General features: G+C 46.9%; 1 protein-coding gene across 1 annotated transcript in view; it reads left to right on the forward strand.

The window, feature by feature from the left end:
* The window catches only part of DNAH10 (dynein axonemal heavy chain 10), a 161,990-nt gene that overhangs the window by 124,777 nt on the left and 17,316 nt on the right, over positions 1-19,897 (forward strand). Inside the window, exons 54-63 of the mRNA XM_003796031.3 lie at positions 1,493-1,690; positions 2,444-2,605; positions 5,758-5,932; positions 11,293-11,474; positions 12,471-12,607; positions 13,683-13,900; positions 14,975-15,196; positions 15,486-15,633; positions 17,308-17,587; positions 18,769-18,998. Of these exons, the coding sequence (XP_003796079.1) occupies positions 1,493-1,690; positions 2,444-2,605; positions 5,758-5,932; positions 11,293-11,474; positions 12,471-12,607; positions 13,683-13,900; positions 14,975-15,196; positions 15,486-15,633; positions 17,308-17,587; positions 18,769-18,998 (1,952 nt within the window). The remainder of the gene's footprint in view (positions 1-1,492; positions 1,691-2,443; positions 2,606-5,757; positions 5,933-11,292; positions 11,475-12,470; positions 12,608-13,682; positions 13,901-14,974; positions 15,197-15,485; positions 15,634-17,307; positions 17,588-18,768; positions 18,999-19,897) is intronic.

Raw genomic sequence — 19,897 nt, forward strand, 5'->3', positions numbered from 1 at the left:
ATTACATAACTCAGAGGGCAGCAAGCTTTCTGTAAAGGTTCAGATGGTAAATACAGCGATGTCAGAACTACTCAGTTTTGCATTTGTATCATGAAAGAGTTCATAGATATTATGTACATTGATGGCTGTGGCAGTGTTCCAATAAAACTTTATTTACAAAGAAAGGTGGTGGAGGATTTGTCCTTTGGTTCACAGTTTGCCAACCCTGAGAGAGATGGGCCCTAGTTTTCACAGCTGTTTGCCATTTCCAGTGTTAGCAGTTGGATTTGCTTTCAGTATTCCATGTTTCAGTGCCATAAATAATGCTGCTTGGAATTTGCTTAGAGTTTTTTCCCTTAGAATATATTCCTTCAGATTGGGATGGCTGTGCCTTACAGTTTTGATATTTGTGGGGCAGAGTTTTTTATTACACTGTAAGATTGGCCCTCTGACTGTGGTTTGCTGACGGTATAATTCAAGATCAGTTCTGCAGAAGGTGAATTTGCCCTTTTGATCAATTTTTCCTTTCATTTTAATATGAGACATAGTCAGCTTTGTGGTAAGTATATTCAACAGTCTGTCAGGGGACTGGAGACATGTAGTTTCAGCACTGGAAGGGATCATTAATTCTTTCAACAGATTAATAGGAAGGCCCACCTTTTGTCTGATTCGTGTCCAATGATGAAAGGCTGATTAAGCCCACCCCACCCCCAGCGGTGGGACTAGGTATGTTGATCTCTCTGAGATTTCAGTCGCCTTCTGCCATGTCTTAGCCATTAGGGAAGACAGATCTTCCTATTAGTGGGAAGGAAGACTGGCTTTCCGTGTTATCAGAGAAATTGCTGGAGCTTGGGTTGCAGCTGTGGTCTAGAAAAGTCACCAATAAGTAATAGCTTCCCTCTCTTTTCTTTATTAAAATTTTCAAAGTCATTTTTTCTTGTCACAAAATATATACAGCAAAATTTTCCATGTTAACCATTTTTAAGTGTACATTTGGCACTAATTATATTTGTAACATTGTGCCATCATCACCACTATCTATTTCCAAGACTATTTATTCATCTCAGACTGAAGCTCTGTTCCCAGCCCTTGGTCACCTCTACTCTGCTTTCTGTCTTTATGAATTTGCCTACTGGAGAAGTGCGCAGAAGTGGAATCATGCAGGGTGTGGCCTTTTGTGTCTGGCTTCTCTCACTTAGCATCTTAGTTTTGAGGCTCATCATCTTGTAGCCTGCGTCAGTGCTTCGTTTTCTGTACAGCTGTGCGGTGTTCCATTGTGTGGATGGACCACATTTCTGTGTTCACTCATCTGTTTATAGACTCTCAGGTCATTTCTACCTTTTGGCCACTGTGAAAAGTGCTGCTGTAAGAATCTGCTTGAGTTCCTATTTTCAGTTCTTTGGGGTATAGACCTAGGAGTGGAATTGTTGGGTCATCTGGTAATTCTTTATGTAATTTCTTGAGGAACTGCTGTTTTCCTTTCTTTCCATATTTTTTGTTCCTTCCTCTTCAGGGGATAACTTACTGATCCCACCAGAAAACATGGAAGATCTGGTAGAACATGTCGTTTTGGTTCACGAGTCTGTAGGGCAATTCAGCAAACAATTTCTGCAGAAACTCAGACGCAGCAACTACGTAACTCCCAAGAACTACCTTGATTTTATTAATACCTATGCAAAATTACTGGATGAAAAAACTCAGTATAACATAGGTAAGACTTGGGGATGGGACAGTTAAGAGAAATCATTATTTACGAGTAAGCCTTAAAGCACCTGTCATTTTTGAGGCAGATATTTCTTAGCAAGATCAGGCAGGTTCATGATTGAGGTCAAGCAAAGCACATTTTGAAGTAATTCCTCTATGTGGGGACCCCTGGGCATGCTCTTTTTTTTTAGAGACAGAGTCTCACTTTATCACCCTTGGAAGAGTGCCATGGCATCACAGCTCACAGCAACCTCAAACTCCTGGGCTTAGGTGATTCTCTTGCCTCAGCCTCCCGAGTAGCTGGGACTACAGGTGCCCACCACAATGCCTGGCTATTTTTTGTTACAGTTTGGCCATGGCCGGGTTTGAACCCACCACCCTCAGTATATGGGGCCAGCGCCCTACCCACTGAGACACAGGGACCGCCCGGCATGCTCTTATTTTTATTCTCAGTGTTGGGCCATACACTTTGTTGCTCTGCATTTTCATCTCATTAGAGATAACTGTTGAGTGCAACATACTCTGTTAGGAAGTGCTTTTTAAAAAATGCTCCGGCACTGGCTGTTTTTAGACATGTATTCATTTTGACCAGTGCTGTCCCCATGTGGCAGTGGAGGCATTGAAGGATGCATGACATCTCTTAAAAGTGATCTTTGTTTCCATGAGCCCACATTTGATGAATCTTAGGGTACCAGAGTGCTCACCTGCCCAGATGTGTTCAGAGTGGCCTTGACAATGAACCCTGCACACTCTTTCTCAGCTCAGTGCAAACGTCTGGAGGGGGGCCTGGACAAGCTGAAGGAGGCCACCATTCAACTGGATGAGCTGAACCAAAAGCTGGCCGAACAGAAGATTGTGCTGGCAGAGAAGTCTGCTGCCTGTGAGGCCTTGCTGGAGGAGATTGCCACCAACACAGCCATAGGTGATTGAGGGGCAGTGGTGGGGTGGGCCCACTCTTTAGTTGGACAAGGTTCCACTGGGGATGTCCTTGAGAAATCACTTTTTGGCACTGAACTTGGCATCCTTGACACTTGGATTCCTATTTCTTTCTGAGTTCCTATGCAGCCAGTCCTGTCCGCCTTTCTAAGCCCTGAGACTCTGCCATCCATAGGACCCTGAGTGGGCAGCCTGAGGATTTGATGGGGTGTGGAAAAGTCAGTTTCTTGATCTTCACTGAGCCAGTGAACTAACTGCTTGAGATTGAAATGACCAAAGCCTTAGCATCCTCTGCGTGGGGCTTTTTTGGTTTTCCTTTAAGCTATTTCAAGGCTCCCTCTTGGGCCGCTGCACTTGGTGTTCCTGGCTGAGCAGCTGTGCTTACCAGTACTGTCCCACTGTGGAGGTGTCTGGCTCTCACAGATACCTCACAGCAGATAGCTCCTCTAGGTGTACCTTTGTGCCTTACCTCTCACCCTTCTCTCAAGTCTGTGGGCTTCTGTTTTCTGTCATTACTTTATATCATCATGATTATATATGATTTGTGCCTGGTGCAGCTAATCCCCAGATTCTTTCAGAAGCCATCTGATCTGCCTGCCTCTCATCCTACTCCTTCTAGTTCATACATATTGCTTCTAAATGTAATCTTGGTTTACTTCCATTGTAACTGCACCAGGCCATCTGCACAGGATACCTTTTCTACCACTCTGGTGATAGTGCCCCCAATTTGGCTTTGGCAAACTGCCTCTCCCCAGTCCCCCTGTGTGCCATTGGGATGGACTTACTCCAACCCTGGCAGCCAATTAGATGATTCTCCTGGCCTGCACATTTTGAATCAGCCAACATGAGGCGCAAGATAATTTGTTTTCATTTATCCCATGTCAGCCCTGGGAAGAGACTGTGCATCTGGTGTCTAAGCCCAGATCCCTGGAGCTCCCCCATTTATGTCTTTCAGCATCTTCTATTTCTATGAGCTGCCCTGTCTCCTACAACAGATTCTCATTTGTCTTAACTTGACCATTAGTTTCTGTTGCTTGCAACCAAAGCAACTTAACCAGTAGTGATTTTTCCCTGTAATTCCTGGCAACTCCCTGGTGCCTGTTTTAATGCTGAATGCTCAGTGAGGCCAGGAAAGGTCCCTGTCAACCCCTCTGTGTCATCTGGCCCAGCTCATTCCTCAGGACACCTGTTTCATGCTTACAATGTTATTTCTTCATGCCATGGGACTCACTTTGCTTTGCTCAAAGAGTACTCTCTTCCTTCTGTCTTCCTGGCTGTGTTTCTTCTCCCAGAACCTTGATCAAATGCCTCATTCTTGCATAGCTTCTCTTTGCTATGATTCTTTTAAAAAGCTGTATTCTCCAGTGTTCACTACATGGATTTATGTAAGTATGCAGAGACCCCAGCTGAACTTGCATGCTCTGGATGTAAAACTAGACTGAAATGTGTCTTGAAGGATACTGTTATTTCATGTCTTCATCCATCCAGTCAACAGATACCCACTGGATATCAACTTCACATCAGGCATCACCGTAGGGAGGCGAGCGAACTGAAGGAGACTCAACCACTGCCTTAAAGAAGCTTGTGACAAAGAAGCCCCTCTCCCAATGCCCAGGCTGCAGTTTGGACTGAGGGTGACCTGTTTGCCACCCCCGCCTTTAGTTGCTCTCCCATCTTTTGTTGTTTTCCCTTCCTTATCACCATCATTCTTTGTCTATGGGCAATTTGCTCTTGAAATTTTGAAGGCAGCTCCTCTGGGATCTCTTGTTTCCAGGGTGCCTGTGCCTATCAGTACTATTGCGGTTGCAAATGTTGGAAAGTGAGCTCAAAGTGACATAAGCAAAAACGGAAATGCATTGATCTGGATGCTGGCTGGCTTCAAGCACAGCTGGATCTAGAGGCTCAAATGTATTAATGGGAATCTGCATGTTGGCTCTCCTGCCTTTGGTTTGGGCAGTGGTTCTCAACCTTCCTAATGCTGCGAACCTTTAATACAGTCCAAACGGGTTGCGACCCACAGGTTGAGAACCACTGCGGGTTGCCACCCACAGGTTGAAAACTGCTGGGCTTGGGCTTCATCTCAGGCTGCAAGCCCTGTACATGCTGAGAATCTGGGAGCCTCATGCTGGAGCCTCCAGCATGAAGCTGGCCCCCTGCTAGCTCAGCACCCCTGGCACGCGTTTATGGATCACCTTCTGCGTCAGTGTCCTACAGCTGCCATAACAAAGTACCACATACTGGGTGGCTGAAAACAACAAACATGTATTTCTCACAGTTCTGGTGGCCACAAGTCTGGAGAGCTGTCATGTCTTGTCTCTTCTAGCTTCTAGTGGTTGCTGGAAGTACCTGGCTGTCCTTGTAGGTGCATCACCGTGCTCTCTGCCTCCATCGTCACATGAACCTTTTGCCTATGTGTCTTCATATGGCCTTTTTAGATAGACGCCAGTCATTGGATTTGGGGTCCACCCTAGCCAGTATGACCTCATCTTAACAAATTACATCCACAAAGACCTTCTTTCCAAATTAGGTTACATTCTGAGGATCCAGGTAGACACGCATTTGGGGGAGGGGCAATATCCAGCTCAATGCACCTAATGTGAGCCAGCCCTACTCTAGGTCTGGGTTCTAGCCTTCGGGAGGTGCTTACATCCCAGTGAGGACAGCCAGACAATAAACAGGCCAATAATCAGAGTGTGATTAGAGCCATGAAGCAAATAACCAGAACAATGAGATGGAGCGTAACAGAGGGGTAGGCTCTTAAACTGGGCCCGAGTGGACCAGGGGATCTTGATGAGCCAGGAAGCAGGAAGGGCAGCCATTGTGTCCTCAGCTGACACTGGTGAGGGAGGGTTGGGACTGTCAGAGCCATGTGGCCTGCCATGCAGTAGAGTGAGGGGATTACAGGGGTCAGTTGAGGAAGGTCAGAGTCAGAGTGGCTGCATGGAGTCAGAGGCCCCAGACCCAGTGAGGATTTCTGTCCCATCAGGAAAGCCTGGGGATGCCATGTTGACCAGAGGTCTCCAGACCCCCGCCCAGGGCACAGACTGACCTGAGGATCATACTCTGCCTTGATCCAGGACCTGTAAGTGCATCCTCCCTGCACCCCATAGCTTTACTGACCTCCCTCTCCTCTTGCAGCGGAGGAAAAGAAGAAGCTCGCAGAAGAGAAGGCCATAGAGATAGAGGAGCAGAACAAGATCATTGCAGTGGAGAAGGCAGAGGCTGAAACAGCCCTTGCTGAGGTCATGCCCATCCTAGAGGCTGCCAAGCTGGAGCTGCAGAAGCTGGACAAGTCGGATGTGACTGAGATCAGGTAGGTGATGGTAGTCTCCCAGGTACCTTGGCCACCACCTTTGTATAGCACTTGGGAAGGGCTCACACCACATGCTGAGCACTCTCCTTGGGGGCACCGCTGTTGCTGTCATTTGCAGATGAGGACAGTGAGGCCCAGGGCCCAGGTAGCTGCCCCCAGCTATAGGGAGCAGGGCTGCTGGAGAAGGAGGCTCCAGAATGGTGTTTTGGTGACTGGGGAGGAGGGATGCAGTATTGTACATCAGCCCTTGTCACAGAAATAAGTGTCTGCTCTAAACCATAGCAGGGTGATCAGTATGGGGGGCCATGCCCTCCTGAAAATAGTACAGCAAAGCTGAGCCACATACCAAGGCTGGATGGGCAACACCCTGATCCATTTCTAGGAAACAGGTTTTCTAGAGGTGGGAGGCTGGGTCATTATTGTGCCCCCATCTGCAAATCAATGTGTAAGATGTCTCTGTCCCCTACAACCAGAGGTTCTGTCTGCTGTCAGGATGAGGGATCTGGTGTGGGGCAGCTGTATGCACTTCCCCCCTGTGGACTGGTCTACCCAGGCCACCATTACTGGATTTTATTGGTGAACTTAGTGGCACGAGTAAAGCCCCAGGAAGGGACACTGTCCCAGCAGCCCATCTGCCCTGCCCCCTGCTGCCTGGTTCTGCACTGAATTCCCCAGGCCTGGGAGCCCCTGCTGTCTTCTTCTGTCATTCTTCATTGCACGCTCATTTCCAGAAGGAAAATCATCCCTGTGGCCCCACAGGCAGGTCTCACAGCTGGGAGACACTACTGTTTCCAGGTTGGTAGCTGACTTTCTGTCACAGGCTCCTGGTGGAACAATACTGGTTCTCCAGGCTTCTCCATTCTCTGTGCTGAGCAGCACTCCCTGTTGAAGGCTGTGTCCTTGTTTTCTTGTTAGTGAAATGTGTGTGAAATTGAATTCAGCTCGTTCTAAGACAGGGGACCTGAGTTATTCTTGGGAGGTCACCTGGAGATGCTATTGTTGTCAGCAAGAAGTCATTATTTCAGGGTAGTGTTCTGCAAAGTGTGGGGCCAACAAAAGTATAAGGATGAACGTTTTAAAATTTCGATTCTATGTGCTGGCAGTTTAGACCGAGCATCCAGGACAGTGTCTAAGTGCACACCACACTGAGCGGGAGCATAGATTGTCAGCACACATTTTCAGGGGAAATATCCAACTATCAGTCACATGATTATGGACACCGCTCTCAGGTCAGCAGCATAAAAACATTGTGAGAGGAGAGAGTTGGGAGGAATTTTTGAAAAAGATTTATTTGAAGAGAAGTATCTGTGAGTCTCCTTATTGACCCCTAGGGAAGAGTGGGAAGGGGTGCCGTGGGATCATGTGGAGAGCTTGACGTTGTGTGCCCTGCAGTTAGACCTTATGGACAGGGGCCCAGTTTACCCTGACAAAACTAAAGTAGCCTATGGCCTCAAAGGAGTAAATTTTTAAAAGGTCATTATCAGAACAGGTAACACATTCATGCATGGCTCTGTTGTGTGACCTTTGGCAAGTCATCTAAACTTCCGTGCTTTAGTTTCTTCATTTGTAAAATTTGGATGGCCGTTTGTCTCTACCATGTCAAGTTTCTTCCTTTTTCTTTCTTTCTTTCTTTTTTTTTTTTTTTTTTTTTTTTGGTAAGAGGCAGAGTCTTGTTCTGTCATCCAGGCTGGAGTGCAATGAAGTGATCATAACTCACTATAACCTTGAACTCCTGGGCTCAAGTGATCCTCTAAGCCTGCCAGGTAGCTGGGACTATAGGCACATGCTACCATGCCTGGCTAATTTTGAAATTTTTGTGTAGAGATGGGGTTCTGCGCTTCTGGCCTGAAATGATCCCCCCACCTCACCCTGTGTAAAGTGCTGGAATTTTAGGCATGAGCATGTACATCAGGATCTTTGGATGTATGTGGTCCAGGATGTACCACACCTGGACATCAGGATCTTTATTAGGATCTGAAAAGCTCTCAGAGCGGTGCTAGGCTATGCAAACGTTAGCTGTTACCATGGTTCTACCATCAAAAAGGCATACCTGGAAAGCCCCCTTCCATCATGTTCCCCCGGTTCTGTTCACCTCTCTGCTCTACAGCAGGTAACCGCCACCATTTGTTTCTCACAGATCTGTCCAGAGAGTTTTTGTGCAAGATCAAGGTAACTGGCTACACATGGGTCTCTTCAGTTCCTGACTTTGGTTCAGAAAGCAAGGGATACCTGTAGATCCTCTTTGCCTGCCTTTTATGTAGAAATGATAACAACTACCCATATGTTTTGCATCTTTTCTGCTTAAAGCTATTCTAAAGCTATTTTGCATGTCAATATGTGATTAACTTCCCCAGTATTTTAAAAGAGCCCCATCACATCCCACTGTGTGGCTGTGCTGTGATTTATTTAACTATCCCTACTGAGGACCTTTAGCTTGTTTCCAGTCTTTCAGCTTTGCAATGTGGCAAAGAATTAACTTTATCGTGCTTCATTATGCAGTTGGGCAAGGCTATCCAACTGGGATACATTTCTGAAAGTAGGACTGCTGGGTCTGAGGGAGTGTGCATTTAGAATGTCCATAGCTGCTGCCTAATCCCCTCTACTCCGTGAGGATGGAGCCAACTTACACTCACCCCCAACCCAAATGTGTAGTACCTGCCTTTTCAGAGCCTCACCAACAGAGGGCGCTATCCAACACTTGGCTTTTCGCTCACCTTGCTGCTGAAGAGCGTTGTTAGTGCAATTTTAATTTGCATTTCTCTTATGAGTGAGGCTAGCCTTTTTTTCATATATGGAAAAATGTGTATCATAGTCACGTATATTTCCTCTTCGGTAAACTGTTTAGTGCTTTGTCAGTTTATATGTTGGGTTGCTGTTATTTATTGTTGCTTTTTCCCACCTTATCCATTTCCAGGGGCTTTTTATATAACTCCATCATCATGTGAGTTGCAAGTATTTAACCAGCTTGTCATGGGCAGTTTGACTTTGTTGATGAGGTTTGTATGTGTGTGTGTTTGCCATGTATGTTTATTTTTATGTGGTGGATTGTAGCAATATTTTATTTTGTGGTTCTTAGATACTGTGTCATAGTTAGGCCTTACCATGACAAGATTGTAAAATAATTTCTCTGTGGTTTCATTAAATTTTTATGGTTTAGTTTTTTATATTCCTATCTTTTATCTCTTGGTGATTTCATTCCCAGGGTCCCATGTGAGTTTGGATCCCACTTTGCTCTTTCCATATGGCTACACTCTGGCTCTCTTTAGGTCATTTGGATGTTAGGCACATGAGCCAACACTTACATCCTGGCAATTTCATAATCCATTAATTCCTTAAAAAAGCACTTCCTTTCTTTAACATGCAGTTCCCTTTGCAAAGATCATTAAGTGTTAAGGCAGGCAGATGAGGGCTAATGAGGGTTAGAAGTGGATGCTTCTCCTCTGTAAAAGTATAAAGGGCTCCCTTTGTTTCTGGCTTTTGATTTTACTTTTCTTCCTTTCATTCAGTCTGTCATCACTGGGGCATACTGGTCATGAGGCAGGCAGGCAGCATCTCACTGCACAGAGCCAATGGCCTGTTTCAGGAGTCCCGTGTGTGGTTTATTAGGAAGGAAGAGTCTTTGCCTGTTAGTGGACAACATGGACTGACCTAGTCCTGATCATGGAGGTCAGAGGGGTGGCCTGAGAGAAAAGCATGGATAGTTGTTGTGTCCAGGGTGGAGCAGTAGGAGGGCAATGTATTTTCTTTTCTTTCTCTTCCCTGAGTGTGTTCTGTGATAGAAAAAGGGAATCAAATGAAACAGAGACATCTCTATTTCTTTGACTTGCAACTGCCATATTTCAAACACCCCTCTTATCTGGTACTGGGGACTGCCCTGGTTTCTGGATAAGTAAGGTTCCAAGGCTTGGTCTGTAAGCTGATAGCAGAGAACTTCACTTTCATAGACACACAAGATTTGGGAGCTGAAAGGTTTTGTTTTGGTGCCCCCCACTTTACAGATGGGAAAGCTGAGACCCATGGCTGGTTCTTAAACTGCCCAAGGCCTAGGACCCTACCACACAGGCCAGGGGCTCTTTCTGTCTTATATCTGAAAATATCTCCCTGATTCTTTCCACCTCTGATCATTCAGAGAGCAGTGGCTTGGACCTGGCTTTCATCAACCCTGAAGGGAGCCTTTTAAAGACAGCTGACGGCACCACCTGCTTTCGTAAATGCTGGCGTAATTGAACCTTTCCCTGGTGACTCAGGGCCATTACTTTAATTATCTGGCTTTGTGCTGAAGTCTGGGTGTCCTCTGTCCTGGCTGCTGCCCTGGCTTGTCCTTCTGCTGTGTGGTTCCCTCTCTCCTCTCCTGTCTGTGAGGGTGTAGAGGGGATCCAGGGCTAGAGGGGTTGGGGGTGCCTACTGCAGAAAGTCTTCAGACTGCTATCTGCTCAGGCAGTCTCCTCACTCTTTCTCTCTTCTTCTCTCTCTTCTCCCTTTGTCTTTCTGCCTCTGCCTTGCTCTGTCTTTCTGTCTCTCTGACTGTGTCTCTGTCTTTCTATTCCCCCTTTCTTTTGTGGCTCCCCTCAGCCTCCTGCTGGAGTAGGACAGTAAGGCCGGGGCTGCAACCTGTGTTCCAAATGCTACATCCAAACACTTTGGAGCCTCCATTTCCTTCTCTTCTCACCGTCTTTTCCTTTCTTTCCTTTTTTTTTCTTTTTTGCCTTTTCTGTATCAGTCTCCTTCTGCTTCTGTCTCTCTTTGTAGCTTTTGTGGGCTTTGCCAGGCAGTGGGAAGCCAGTGGGTACTCTCTCTGGGAGGCCTTTGCCCTAAGGCTGTCTCCAGTTCCTGTAGGGACCTGGTTCTCTGGAGGGTCAAGAACAGAGGGCAAGGGGCAACATAGCCTGGAAAGAGGCCTGGACGTGGGGACCCAAGGCCTCCCAGGCTGTCATTCAAGTGCTCAGAGTCCCCTTTCTTCATCTAGTCATCGGGAAAAATGATGATGATGTTCATGATAATGGTGATAATGACAGCAGCCACCATTTAGAGTCTGAGGAGTCACCCCAGGATGTAATTAAGACACAGATTCTCAGGCTCCACCCTGGCTCCAGGGGCAGCCTGGATGTGTGTTTTAAAGACCACCCCCATGATCTGGTGCCCCATTGACTTTGAGATGGGACCCTGAGAGGAGACCCTGACCCTGTCCTCAGGGATCCTCCTGTGCAGGAACCCAGTCTGTGCTGAGGTCTGGTGTCCTTTGTTTCCATTGAGCGTCACCTCTAGTGAATGACTTCTGGGTGACCATTTTGCCTGGAGCTCTTCCAGGCCAGCTCCTGCCATATCCAGGGTCTATCGTGTGTGCTTTTGTTCCCTGCCAGGTCATTTGCTAAGCCCCCGAAGCAGGTGCAGACGGTCTGCGAGTGCATCCTCATCATAAAAGGGTACAAAGAGCTCAACTGGAAAACTGCCAAAGGCATGATGTCTGACCCAAATTTCCTAAGGTCTCTGATGGAGATTGATTTTGATTCAATTTCTCAGAGCCAGGTTAAAAATATCAAAGGTGAGTTTGGTCGAATATGTGAATAGCCAGAGTTGATCTTGATTTGGCGTCTTGGTCTGGGACAGGGATGGAGGGCAAGGAAGAGACTTATGGCAGGCAGGCCCTCCCTGTGGTCAGATGGTACCACTGAGGCCCTGCAGATAGAACTGGAGACTATCTCCAGAGGAAGAATGGCTGGGGGCAGGAGGTAGGGCTGATACTTACTGTATGCCTGGTTCACACTAGCTTTAGTTCTCTAGTCAGCAAACAAGATCTTCTCATTGCAATGCACACAATGGTGCCAAGAGGTGGTCTAACCTTGACTTCTCCCCTTGCTGCTCTTGTCAGTATAAAGTCTTCTATAGATCTGTGGGGCCTCAGGGAGAGAGGACTGACTGCATGGCCCACGCCAGCCCCTCCGTCTTTGGTTACAGAACTCCAGGCTCCCTTTGAGCCTAATCCCTGACCCTACCAGGTGTTTAGCTAGGCAGAATAATGTTATCCCAGAATAATGAGCAATACAAGTTCATCCTGTATTTGACAATTTGTTTAGAGCTTTATTATCAAATCTTGTTTTTAGCCTCTTAAAAACAAAAGTAAACTAAACACAAACAATGATAACAACTAAAAAACCCAAAGCACTGCCCCTCTCTGAGTGTAGACTGGGTGGGTTTCCACTTATGTGCTATTACTCCTGAGGTACGTGCACAGGTAGAAGTGACAGATGATCGATAATGGCCTGCATATCCCAGTTAACTGCCTGTGCTGAGCTACCTTGGTGCCCAGTTGGGAGTCCCTATTATATCCTGGGTCCCGAGGGCTTCTGGGTGGCAGGATATTCATGTCTCAAATATCCGCTTACCCATGCTGGGTTGGGCCTTATACTGATGTTCACAGGGGCAGTCTGGATTCTGCTTACAGGGTCGCTGAGGAATTAGGAACTTGCTGCACGTACTTTGTCCACAGGCGCAAGTTGAAGCTTGCCACTCATGAAAACAATTCCATCTTTGACTCTAGGCCTCTTGAAGACTCTGAACACCACAATTGAAGAAATGGAAGCTGTCAGCAAAGCCGGGCTGGGGATGCTGAAATTTGTCGAAGCTGTAATGGGCTACTGTGATGTTTTCAGAGAAATCAAGCCCAAGAGAGAGAAGGTATTGCCCGTCTGTAAGACTGGCATACTGCTGCCAAGAGAATGAATGTGTTCTGGCAAGGTTCTGGCTTTAAACAGCATTAAAAACTCCTCTCTCTACCCCAATAAAAGTACAACTCTCATTTAGGTATAATGTAGATGGAGAGAACTGGGGAGAACAAAAGATTTTCAGATTATATGTGAAAATGTGGGATATAAGATGTTTAAAGTTGTTTTCTGGGGTCAAAGGAGAGTTTCTCAACCATGTGCCATTGACATTTGGGGCTGGGCCATTCTTTGCTAAAGTGGGGGTATCCTGGGTACTGTAGATATGCAGCAGCACCCTGGCCTTGCCCCACTAGATGCCAGTAGCATCCTTCTCCCTCCCAGGTTGTGATATTCAGAAATTGCCAAATGTCCCCTGGGAGACAAAATCAGCCCCAGTTGAGAACTAGGTTGAAGTAACATGTAGAACACAAAACACAAAGAGAATAAGGTTGATTTGATCCTTTTGAGTCATATTTTGATACTGTCTTTTTTTTTTTTTTGAGACACAGTCTCACTTTGTCACCCTTGGTAGAGTGCCATGTTACTCACAGCAACCTCAAACTCTTGGGCTCAAGTGATCCTCTTGCCTCAGCCTTCTGAGTAGCACCTGGCTATTTTTAGAGATGGGGTCTTACTGTTGCTCAGGCTGGTCTCGAACTCCTGAGCTCAGGCCATCTACCCACCTTGGCCTCCCAGATCTTATAGCTCAGAATTTTATTGCTCAGAAACTTAGAACAAAAATCAAAGAAAATTTACAACCAATAGTAGACTCAATATTGTCTTCAGTGTAGTCTTTTGAAGTTTTCACTTAGAGTCACAGAACCATCTTATGGTGGCTTCCATACGCATGAAAAGGAGACTGTCTGCTAACTTGGGTTTAGGAACCTTTGTTACAAATAGTTGAAAAGGAAACTAAGAGGCCATAAGCCCCACTATAGCCCATGGTGACCCTAGAGCACAGACACCAGCCATGTGGATACACGCCCTGCCCTTGAGCCCTGCCCCACACAGTCCTTTTCCCCAACGTTGTGCTAATTGTCTTCATTTAGGTGGCCAGGCTAGAGCGGAATTTTTACCTAACTAAACGGGAACTAGAAAGGATCCAGAATGAGTTGGCAACTATCCAGAAAGAACTGGAAGCTTTGGGTGCCAAATATGAGGCAGCCATACTGGAAAAGCAAAAGCTGCAGGAAGAAGCCGAAATCATGGAGAGGCGGCTGATTGCAGCTGACAAGCTCATCTCTGGTCTGGGATCGGAAAACGTCAGGTCAGCGTGGTTCACGAGCCTGCCTTTTATGGGTTATAAATGGATGTCCCTGGCAGAATTTCTTGCTATGTTCAGTCTTTATTGCACATTGCATTTTCATTGAAAGGCACGTGACAAGTTCTTGTTTTCTTATTACCGTGTTGATGGTGGCTAATGGACATTGTATAGACTCTGTTTTTATTAGGTACTGAGTGTTACTTATTAAGTGACCTCTAGGGTTGGGAGGCAGAAGTATAGCAGTGGAGACAGGGAGAAACCTGAAGCATTGAGCAGATTGACCTTGCTTTCGGCAGTGCTCCTTCTTGGTGATCTTTAGCCCCTGGGTCCATTCTGGAGGAGTCTAGAGGAAGAGTCCATCTCTCTGCACAGATGCCAGCTAAGTGCCCAGTGGCGTGTTCAGTCCTGGGCTTCACTCTTAAGTGGGTAGGGCTGCTTGATATTTACGGGTAAGGGCATGTGGCTGTAGCTGATCTACTGGGTATGAGGACAGTTTCGAATGTTGCATCTGTAAGTATATTAAAAAAAAAAACATGATTCAGTCAGATCCTTCTATTAATAAAAAAGAAAAAAGAAAATAGTAGAAAATATTGTTTGCATGTGGGAAACAGTTTTCCATATTTCTTAAACCTAAAAGACCTTGGACATTTATGAGAAGAATCCAAAGGAAACATGCCCTTCCTTTCATCTTGGGTAGGTCTCTGTGAAGTGGGGCCCGAGCTCATTAGCTCTGCTGGGCTTATTTACTTGTCTTTAATTAAGTGTTCAGAAACAATGTGATTACTAAATAAATAGCTTTGAGACAAAATGAGTCTCACAAACATTTCCTGAGCCCCCTGCTAAATGTTGGGCTCTGCCGAGCCTTAGAATTGAACAAAGTCTTTCAAAACACTAGGTCACTGGGGTGGGAAATTGCAGAATGAGCTGGTGATCTCTGTTTTCTATGAAGAAAGAATAGCTCAAAAAATGTTTCGTCTTAGCCCTGTTAGCAAGGTATCAAGTTGGTCCTTCTAGGATGTTCCTTTTGGTTGTGACCAGAGGGCAACTGCTCACTGCAGCCTCCCTCTCTTGCACCAGGTGGCTGAAGGACTTGGATGAGCTGATGCACCGGCGTGTGAAGCTGCTGGGGGACTGCCTTCTCTGTGCTGCCTTCCTGAGCTATGAAGGTGCCTTCACCTGGGAGTTCCGAAATGAGATGGTCAATCAGATTTGGCAAAATGACATCTTGGATCGAGACATCCCTCTGAGCCAGCCTTTCCGGCTAGAAAGCCTACTCACAGATGATGTCGAGATCAGCAGGTGTGTGGGGCCTCTGAGCCAGTGGGCTGAGGTGACTTTGTACAGAGTGTCACCCTGGGGGCAGGTTGACAGCCTGGGGGGCCTAGCAAGGGCTGCAGTTGGCATGACTGCACAGAAATAGCCAGGTGAGCTACAGGTCCAGCTCCGAGCTCTTCTTCCTGGAGTTTTAGGAGGGTTAAACAGCCTGGGCCGATTGATAGATTATTCTAGAAGACCAGTCCTACCACCTATAGTCCTTGGTTTATAACTTGGTGAGAAAAATAAATGTCCCTGTGGCTGTCCCTTCCAGGTGGGGCTCCCAGGGGCTGCCCCCTGATGAGCTGTCAATTCAAAACGGCATCCTCACCACCCGTGCCAGCCGCTTCCCCCTCTGCATCGACCCCCAGCAACAGGCTCTCAACTGGATAAAGAGGAAAGAGGAGAAAAACAACCTGCGGGTGGGTATGGCCCCTCCTGGGTCCTCTGCCCTGCTGCCCCTTCTCCAGGGAAGGCCCTCTTCTAGCTCCTCAGTGCCTTCAGTAGGGCAAGCTGAAATGTTACCACCTGACCCCCAAGTGGGGCCCACCCTCCGAGTCTTCTAGGGTGGCACCACCCACCTTGAATTTTACTGTTGTTTGCATCCCCCCTCTCAAGCTCTGGGCACCATAAAGGTGAAGACTGCACTGCTCTCAGCTTTGCCTTCCTTCTACCCAGTACTGGGCTTGGTGGCCCTCAGGCTACATGCTATTTTTTGTGTTGTTTGATACAGAGTCTCACTCTGTCCCCCTGGGTAGAGAGAGTGCTGTAGGATCATAGCTTACAACAACCTCAAACTCTTAGGCTCAATTGATTATTCTCCTGCCTCAGCCTTCCATGTAGCTGGGACTAACAGGCACCTGCCACAATGCCTGGCTAGTTTTTCTATTTTTAGTAGAGACAGGGTTTTACTCTTGCTCAGGCTGGTCTCGAACTCCTGGGCTCAATCCACCCACCTTGGCCTCCCAGTGTACTAGGATTACAGGTGTGAGCCACATCACCCAGCTTACAGGCTATTTTTTGGAGCTGCTTTGGGGAGGAGGAGACAGAGGGGTGAGAGTAACACACAATTTAGTGGGTTTTAGTGTATTCATGAAGTTTTATAACTACCAGAGTCAATTTCAGAACATTTTTCATCCTAAGAAGAAAAGCTATATATATCTTTTAGCGATCACCCCACTCAATCCTTCCAGCCACCTCCTCCCAGCCTCTGACAACAGCTAATCTACTTTTTCTCTAGGATTTGCCTATTCTTGACATTTCATATAGATGGAATCATACAAATAAGCGGCCTTCCGTGTCTGCCTTCTTTTTGCTGAGCATCTTGTCAAGGTTCATCCTTGTAGCATAGTCAGCGTTCCATTCCTTTTTGTGGCTGAAGGTCCATTGTATGGATTTGTCACATTTTGTTTATCTACTTGCCTGTTGATGGATAATTGAGTTGTTTCCACTTTTTGGCTGTTGTGAATGATTCCCCGTGAATGTTCATGTACAAGGTTTTATGTGGATGTGTTTTCCATTCTCTTGGGTATATACCTAACAGTGGAATTGCTGGGGCCCAATCACTTTTTGCTCAACTAATGAATAAATTAATGATTTTCAGTTTTACCGTTTCCTTATACTTTCTGGTCCTTGGTCTGTATTTACCACATATTGGGGGAAGGTCATAATAAGTTCCATTGTCAGGGGAACATCTGCCTCTGACGTTCACTTGTAGCAATAGTGGGACAGATACTACAAATGCAAGAATATCCCTACACGTCCCTCTTCCCTCAGCATGCCAGAGAGTTGTGAAATTGCCAGCCAATTCTAGCCCCCAATCTGATTCCAACTCCCACCCTGTCTCTTAAAGAGGAAAGATTCTAGCTTATGGGAGGGGGGAGTGAAGGAAATCCCTTTCCTTCCCCCTCTACCCTCTTCGAATGAGATGCTGCTCTGAGCCTGAACCACGCGGGTTTATGGGTTTATAGGGTTATACACCTTGCTTTTCTCTTTCTTCTTTTTACTCTGACTCCCTCAAGTTCCTAACTCATTATCTCCCCCCTTACAAGGCCTTCCCCTTCTGACTTTCACCTTCTGCTTTTCCTCTCTTCCAGGTTGCTTCCTTTAATGACCCTGACTTCCTCAAGCAGCTAGAGATGTCCATAAAGTATGGGACTCCTTTCCTGTTCCATGATGTTGACGAATACATTGATCCTGTGATTGATAACGTCTTAGAAAAAAATATAAAAGTCACCCAAGGACGGCAGTTTATTATCCTGGGAGACAAGGAAGTTGACTATGATTCAAACTTCAGGCTGTATCTAAACACCAAGATGGCCAACCCCAGATATTCCCCCTCAGTGTTTGGGAAAGCCATGGTGATCAATTATACTGGTGAGAATGGGCAGAGCCCCAGCTGCAAGTCAACCTGGTTACCACAGCGACTACAGTCTCAGATGCAGGCTTTCATGGCACGTCCTCTTGCTCAGCATCCCCAGATCATTCTCCTGTAGTCACAGCTTGACTCGTCAGCTCTTCCTGATAAGCAGACCCCAGAAGGGTTGGGGCGTTTGGAAGGCCATGAGCTATGTGTCTTGAGGCTGGACCGTAGGCTTGTGTGTTTACACTTGGAGGGTGGCAGACCTCTGTCTGCTTGGCCGGGAGGTTATCCTGTGTTTGTGTATTTCAGTGTATATTGTGAGTCTAGGTTTTTCTCCTTCCCTTCAATTGAATTCTGATAGGAATGGGAAGGCACCTCTCACGTTTTCTTGGGCTGTTACACAGCTGTTTAATAGGTGTGTGAGATGTAGTTGCCTGGTATATAGGAGCTCTCATTTAATTTGAGTGTGTTTGAACTCTTTCTGTCCTTACTCTGCAGAGCAGTGTCACTGTTTTGCTGTCTGATGTTTGTCACTTTGTTGCTTTAGAGTGATTTTTGTTTTTTTTTTGTTTTTAGACAGAGTTTCACTCTGTTGCCCTAGGTCAGGCATCCTCAAACTACAGCCCGTGGGCCACATGCAGCCCGCCTAGGACATTTATCCAGACTACCAAGTGTTTTTGCCGCCGCTACCTGTCCTGCTTAGCAGCTGACTCGTCTTGGGGCCCACAGTCCAGCCCTCCAGTGGTCTGAGGGACAGTGAACTGGCCCCCTGTTTTAAAATTTGAGGACCCCTGCCCTAGGTAGAGTGCTGTGGTGTCATAGCTCACAGCACCCTCAAGCTTTTGGGCTCAAGAGCTCCTCTTGTCTCAGCTTCCCAAGTAACTGGGACTATAGTCACCTGCCATGATGCCTGGCTAGTTTTTCCATTTTTAGTAGAGATGGGGTCTCATTCTTGCTCAGGATGGTCTCAAACTCTTGAGCTCAGGTGACTCACCTGCCTTGGCCTCCCAGAGTACTAGGATTACAGGTGTGAGCCACCACACCTGGCCTTAGAGTGATTTTAGAGTAGGACGTGAGTCTCTGTGCCTCTGACATGTAGGCTTAGACCCACCCTCAGCTTGTCCTGCTTGGTATAGACACACTGACCAGCTTAGCAGGGACCACAGGCGGTGAGTGTCTGTCATTGTTCCCACAGTCACACTGAAGGGCCTGGAGGACCAGCTTCTGAGCGTGCTGGTGGCCTTTGAGAGGCGGGAGCTGGAAGAGCAGAGGGAGCACCTCATCCAGGAGACCAGTGAGAATAAGAATCTGCTCAAGGACCTGGAGGATTCCCTCCTCCGGGAACTGGCAACCTCCACGGGGAACATGCTGGATAATGTGGAGCTGGTGCAGACCTTGGAGGAGACCAAGTCTAAAGCCACAGAGGTAGAAACTACAGTGGAAAGAAAATTCAAGTGGGGGTGGGAGGGGATGGATGTGCCCTTGGAGTGCCTGTTTCCTCATCTGCTCAATGAGGAAATCGGACTTGGTGATCACAGGGGCTTGTTCATGGTCATAGGCCTTAGTATACAATAGCTGAGCATTAAGGGCCATCTGCCTGTCCCTCATCAGACTCAGTCCTTGAATCACCTGAAAATTTGCATGATGATATTAATAAAAGGCCACCCTCTATTGAGGTGTGCTATGAGGAGAGGTGTCCTTAAACGTGCCCCCAGGGATCCCTGTGCATCAAGTCAGCTTCTTTCAACTGAGAATGATAAGAAACACAGTCTTACCTGGCTTACATCAGAGGGGAAGTTATTAGTTTAGAAAGTAGAAAGGTTCAGAGATAGCTTCAGGCAGGGCTGGATCTGGGACTTGGAAAAATATCACTGAGTCTTGGTTTCTTTCTGTGTCTGGGCTGGGCCTTCTGCTGGGCTGTCTTCATTCTTTTCTCATTCCTCCCAGGGTCATAAGACCATGTGTGGCCTCATGTCCTCTCAGGTTCAAGTCCAAAGGGATAAGTGAGAATATTTTCCTCTTTCTGTCACGAAGGTCCTAAGAGTCACTTACATCACCTGCCTACCCCAAACCAGTCCCAACACCTAGGGATGTCAGGCTTTGATTGGCTGGGCCTGGGGCAGCCTCCAGAGAAGTTGGGGTTCCTCCTCTGGATTTGGGGTGGAGCCCACAGATGGAATGAAAAGGGAAGGCACAGACTTGGAAATGAAGAAGTGGGCATGGGTGAGTGGAGTCAGCTGAAATACGGACCGCATCTGTCAAGAGGGTGAGCACCCTTGGTCCCTGCAGTCCCTGGTGGCTTTCAAAGCTTTGCAAGCATCTCT

This window comes from Otolemur garnettii, unplaced genomic scaffold, assembly GCF_000181295.1.
Source record: "Otolemur garnettii isolate 467f Iridium unplaced genomic scaffold, OtoGar3 scaffold00099, whole genome shotgun sequence".
Lineage (NCBI taxonomy): Eukaryota > Metazoa > Chordata > Mammalia > Primates > Galagidae > Otolemur > Otolemur garnettii.